At 44.0% G+C, this 6,000-nt stretch overlaps 1 protein-coding gene across 1 annotated transcript in view; it reads left to right on the top strand.

Moving 5' to 3' along the window:
• Positions 1 to 3,891: 3,891 nt before the first annotated feature.
• Positions 3,892 to 6,000, top strand: part of GRIK2 (glutamate ionotropic receptor kainate type subunit 2) — a 429,339-nt gene continuing 427,230 nt past the window's right edge. The window contains exon 1 of the mRNA XM_013948819.2: positions 3,892 to 4,006. Within this exon, the coding sequence (XP_013804273.1) occupies positions 3,892 to 4,006 (115 nt within the window). The remainder of the gene's footprint in view (positions 4,007 to 6,000) is intronic.

The following is a 6,000-nucleotide window of genomic DNA, read 5'->3' as shown; positions in this document are numbered from 1 at the left end:
AAAAGTGCTTGATACAATAAGGTAGTCAGAATCACAAATCTGCCCTTTCCAAATGGAACAGTATGCACGTAAGATCACCGTTTGCACTTGACATATACCTAAAGAAGTTAGTGGGGTTTTATTACGCAGAAGAGATTTAATGGCCTTAGATGGTCTATTTTCCTTTTCCTCCCCTATAGCTGGAATATTATTTTTTTATGCCAGCTTCACTTGAAGGTTGTCTCTGTGTATTAAAGATGTGTTACTACCGCGTCCACTGTAGATGGCCAAGCTGTAAAATAAATCAAAACATATAACCAAGGATTTGTAGATCTCCCAGTTGCTGTTGTTAATCACTGAAGTGTGTAGGGCGGTTTCATAAAGACTGTAATAGGAAAAGAACTGAGTGTTAGTGGTGACAAGCCCCCCAAAAGACAATCTCAGACTCTCCAGTGAAATATTTCATCTGGCATCTCCAGCCTTTGAACTATATGTTTTACACGGAAGGAAATATGAAAGGAGCTAAGAACATTTTCCTGTCTGCATATTGAAATTATTCTGGAGGGTGGACAAAAATATCTTTTTATAGGTTCCTCCTCTCCCCTCAGAAGGAGAAATGAAGCTAAAATCCAATTAACAGGAAAGGACTCTGGGGTGGTGAAGTGTGAAGCTTTATTTAATTGTGTATTTTATAAATGGTCTTCAGCCACCAAACATTCTATCTGATGGCTTGAAAGATTTACTTTTTGATAAGGAACTGCTGTTCTTGAGGAAATGATTCTGAATTAACTACGATTGTCTTTCAAAGTGGGAGCTAAGGTTTGAAAGAAGGGAGGAGGGATGTTGCCACAGAGCATCAGGCGAGTGTGTGATAGTAGGTAATAAGAGTGGAACTCCTTTTGAGCCCACAAAATGCCACAAACCAGCGGGCCAGCTACCATAGTCAAGAGTGGAATATGTGCCTTTAAAAGAGCCGATAAAATATTTTAATTTTCTCCCTGTGTTGTGAAATCATTGGAGGAAAAAAAATGCTTTTTGTCACCTGGAGTGACACACGCCGCGTTGCGCCGCGGCTCGGCGGCGGGGCCGAGCGGCGCTGTCCGCGGTGCTGAACGAGGGAGGCCGCCCGCCGCCGCGCACCGCCGGGGCTGGGCCGGGCGCTGTCCGTGGTGCGCACCCCGCGCACGCCGGCGCCGGGCCAGCGGTAAGGGCGAAAGGAAAGTTCACTTGAGGCTTCTGCAAGAGGCCAGGGGCTGCAGTGTAGGCTGCGGGATGTTACTAACAAAAGGAATTAATATTAAGGTGTCTTATGATTCCTCTTTTCGTATAAAAGCCTCGGTGAATTAGGCGCTCTGTCGGGCTTGGTTACAGGTAGCTATATGTTTTTCAAGAGAACATAGGAAATTAGACTGATTAAAATAGTCACTTTGCCCAAAGCTTATTTTATGTCATGTCAAATGCACTAAAACTGACAATGAATCCTATATTTTCAAAATTACTTTCCAAAATTAAATTAAATTAAAAATTCAGGTTAAACGGGAAGCTACATCTGAGCATTCACAATAAAAAACATATCTAAAGATACCTAATCTACTTCTTTTCACCATCACCAGAGGAAAGAGGAGGGAGGAAAAGAATGCTCACAGTTTCACACGGGTCAGTTTTATTTCTCCTTGGACTAAGATAAAATATGAACAAGTAGAACAGAGCAAATGAAATAGCAAATACAAGAAAGAGCATCTCAGTCCGCACATTTTTCCTAGGAGATATTCTAAGTGTGAACTGAAGGAGTCGCTAGATATCCTTGCTTTTAACACTAGGTGTTCTTTTAAATGCTCCAATAGTCAAATCGTCTGATTGAATTCCCTGCTAGACTGCAGAACTAGCCATTCATGATACTTATTTTTGACACTGCAGTTATGCCTCCATCTTAAGGAAAAAAAATCAATGATGTGTAATAATCCCTTCACAGAATGAACATTCCTTTTCATCAGCGTTTTACAGTGTTTTAAGTAAATATGTGCAGAGGAAATCAGTAAGCCATAAGGATAAAAAGTTAGTGTGAATTTCTAACACTTCTAGAGGTACAGAGCATCAAGATTACAGGTAATAATTTAAATGCTGCCGTTACTTATTTTGCATGTCCACAATACACAGATATTATTTAAGAAATAACTGTAACTCACCTCTGCCATGCTCTTTTAGAACCCATAGAGTGTTCTCATTAACTTAGAATCATTGGTATTTATTTTCGTGAAGTCAGGTTTATTCTGGGTTCATCTGTGTGTGTGTGGGGGGAAAGTCTCTCAGTGATATTTTCTTTGGTAATAAAAGGTGGGGAGGCAGGAAAAGGAGACAAAAGATGTCTGTAGGCAGAATACAGAATAAATTGAATCCATTTTCCTTGCGGGGAACTAGGAATTATCTTCTAATATTGGAAATAAAGTTTAAGTACGTTCAGCAAAAGCTTCACTCAGACTGCAAAAGTCTCTGACGGTCCTGGATCAGTGTATTTTAATGGATAAAGAAGCACAAGTAATTGTATTCCCGAGGAAAATCTGAAGTAATCCACAAAGTTAGATTGTCTTTGGAATACCTGGCCAAAAGACAGATGTCCATGGCTGCATTTGCAGGTACAAATTAACTATCTCATAAGCAAACTAGGAAGTGCTATTGTTCTCATTGTGGATTGCAAAATGATAAACTACATAGATGTCTCAGTGCAGGCAGGAACAGTAGCACTTATCCATAATGCTAGACTGAAAGACAAGCTGAGTATGAAAAAAAAAGAGGCAAAATAGAGTGCAAAATATAAACTGGTAAATCCGCAAGTTACTCTGCCTTTAAACAACATTACAATTTCAAGCAAGTTGAGCGAAAACTGAAGTATAGGTCTGTGCATTCAGCATAAGGCTGTTGTAGCGCTGCCGATTCCTGTTTACTTTGCAAAAGCTGGTTGGTGTTCCGTAACCACTGGGTCCGGAGCAAGTTCCTAAGGACAGTCAATATACAAGCCAGCATATTTACACTATTTCATGCATTAATGCTAGTAAGTAACGGTTAGTGAGTGTAAATATCATGACCTTTTTTTAGACTAAATCTTACTGTGATAACTTGTATGACATTATTGTTAGGCTTCTCTTTCACAACTCCAGAGCTAAGTGATTTCGACCCAGCCAGCCAGCTATTCAAATGCATGAACTGATTTTTTTACAACCGCTTCTCTTCTCCTCCTCAGTCCCCCCCCCCGCCCCCCACCGCAGACCCTTTGCAGAAAATAGCTATTGTTCAGAGCAACTGAAATACTAATAACAATTAGAAACATGTAAATAAAACCGAGCTGTTTTTTCCTCCGACAACGCTAGGCGATCAGATCGGTTGCATAATAGAAATTGGGAAGGCTGTCTGGCAGGCAGCCTTAAGAAAAGAAGAGCTATCTCAATTTCTCTCACTTAATCTTGGCTTCGCGTCAGAAGCTGTGCAGCAGTGCAGTAGAATGGGAGCACGGCAAAAGCTTCGCCAGTAAAACGGCTGGTGCTCACTGACTCTCGCTATGTGGCGATACCTCAGCGATTTCTCGAGCTGGATTACCTATTGATTTTCCTCCTTTCTTGCCTCCCAGGTTTACTCGGCTGAACATTGTGTGTGTTTGGATTTCTCAAGGATTCTCCCCCGACTAACATGGATGTCCCACCATTCCTTGCAGTTGAAGGTTGCTCCTTGGCGCAGTGAATGAAGAACATGCAGGGATTGCTAATGGGTTTGGGAAGCGTAGACTCTCTCCTCTCTCTGTGACCATGCCGTGATCGTGTCTGAGGGCCAGCAGTTTACGTATCCTCATTCTTACCCTACCGGGAAACCTGACGGCTTAGAAGGGGGAAGTAAGGCAGCGCGTGTGTGCATAGAAACATCATGAAGATTATTTCCCCTATTCTAACTAATCCAGTCTTCAGATGCACCATTAGACTCCTTCTTTGCTTACTGTGGATTGGATATTCTCAAGGAACCACACATGTATTAAGATTTGGTAAGATTTTCCGACACTTTTTCATTGTGCGTTTAACCCGGAATGCGATATACGTAGGATTGTCTCAGAAGGGGGTGCTGGGGGAGAGCTGGGACGTGATCCCGGAGTCAGGCACCGAAGTCCCTCTTTATTTTGCATCCGGAGGGATGAATTGCCGTGTGTTTTTTTTCTGTCGCTGCAGCTCATTGTAGCCGTAGTAACGGCACGATGATGATGATGGTTATTATAATAACAATAGAGAGAAAAATGACTGGCAAACGTGTTTGCCTAAGGCTCTGCAGAGCTTGCGTGGCTTCCTCGTAATGTATCTTTTTTGTTTCCACAGTTGTGGAAAGCACGGCTAACACACTACTTGCTTAGTTAATATCTGTCAACTAGTTGTTAAGTTTCTGCCGCCCGTCTCAGGTCCATCGGAGCAGATTTCGTATGGACGCGGCGCTGTAATTTGAGACCTTTGGGCTGGTTTCACTTGCAGCGTCTGTCTAGCTGCCTGTCACTTCAGTGGCATACTAAATGCTTAGAGAAGAGATGATTTATGCCTTGTTCGGTGGTAGCGAAAGGCCTTTGAGATACATTTAGAAAAGCAGCTTTTCTCTTCCGGGAAAGTTATATGAGTCATCCTCCACTCCTCCCCCCCCCCCAAAAAAAAAAAAAAAAAAAAAAAAAAAAAGAAGAAGAAGAAGAAGAAGAAGAAGAAAAGAAAAAGAAGTCATAGACAGATCTGGATGAAATGTCAAGAAGAGCAGACCGGCTTCACAGATCATGGGTCCCACTGGAACCGTGAAACTAACCTTAACAGCTCTGTGTGTGTGTGAGTCTGCATGTGCCTGTAAGAGAGTAGGAGAGAGAGGAGAAATTTCTGCCACTATGCATCCCCTATAGAAGTTTTGCAGTAAGAAGGGGCAGGACGGTGGGGAAAGTTCACCGCTCCTCCGAGGTGCGGGCTGGGTCCCCGGAGAGAGCCGCCGCCGGAGCCCCGCGACCGCGGGCCCCCGCGGGGTAGCGGCGACGGGGAACGAAGGAGGGAGAAGGCGGAAGGTTGTGTCCCCAGGCAAGCGGCACCCTCCGCGCCTGCTGGCAGCGCTGCTGGAGGGAGAGAGGGAGCGAGCGACTTCTCCCCTCGTTCGCAACCGGCCGCGATGAGCTGTAGCAGCCGCTGCGACCATTTCGATGGGACACTGAAAGCTCTGTCTTCGCCTGTGAGAAGTAGGATTTGGGGGGGGGGGGCTTATTTTGTTTAAATCTCCCCCCCCAATCCCCGCACATACTTTCATGTCGACGGGAATGTTGATAGTGATTTAAAAAGTCACGAGACTGTTACTGTTCTTGTGTCTTGAATTACTAGTAGGACTTATTTTCTGCTTCCATCTGGTCTAAAGGTGGTGCTTAAGGCACGTTGCTCTTAGCAACCGTCTTCAGGAATGCTTGTTTCTTTGGACATGGCTAAACGGGTCTGTATATCATTGCGGGGTTTATTTTGCATTCAGTCTGTTCCATAATCATGGCCGTGAAATTAATGCCAGGGCTGACTGTAATCCGGCGCTGTCCAGCCTTTTGTCCGTACACGAAACGGGATTCATGAGCGGTTCTGAGGGTTGGTATCCAGGAGTCTGAATTACTTTCATGGGTAGCTATGCAAACAAACAAAACCCAGTCACACCATTTAGAAAGATATGAGCTATCTTCCTTCAGATTAGCATCCTCGTTGAAATTGGTCCGGTGTGCTTATAGAGATATCCCTGGCGTGCAGCATTTTGGTAGTGATTTGGTCGAATAATAATAATCCTGAGACTGAAGGGTCGTGTAGTGGGACTCCGGTGCGCAGTGACATGGTCGCACATGCATGCATCTTTCTCGACTAACTTTCCTTCCAAGCTGCCTCCTGGGCGGTTAACAGGTTATGCTCACTCCAGTGCTTGTAGCAGGAAAGTATGAGTCCGCTTCTGAATCACGAAATGCTTTTTCTTGTCCTTAAAAACTATTGTCGCCCATCT

The sequence above is a fragment of the Apteryx mantelli genome, chromosome 3 (genome assembly GCF_036417845.1).
Source record: "Apteryx mantelli isolate bAptMan1 chromosome 3, bAptMan1.hap1, whole genome shotgun sequence".
Taxonomy (NCBI): domain Eukaryota; kingdom Metazoa; phylum Chordata; class Aves; order Apterygiformes; family Apterygidae; genus Apteryx; species Apteryx mantelli.
This window is presented reverse-complemented; position numbering and strand designations above follow the sequence as displayed.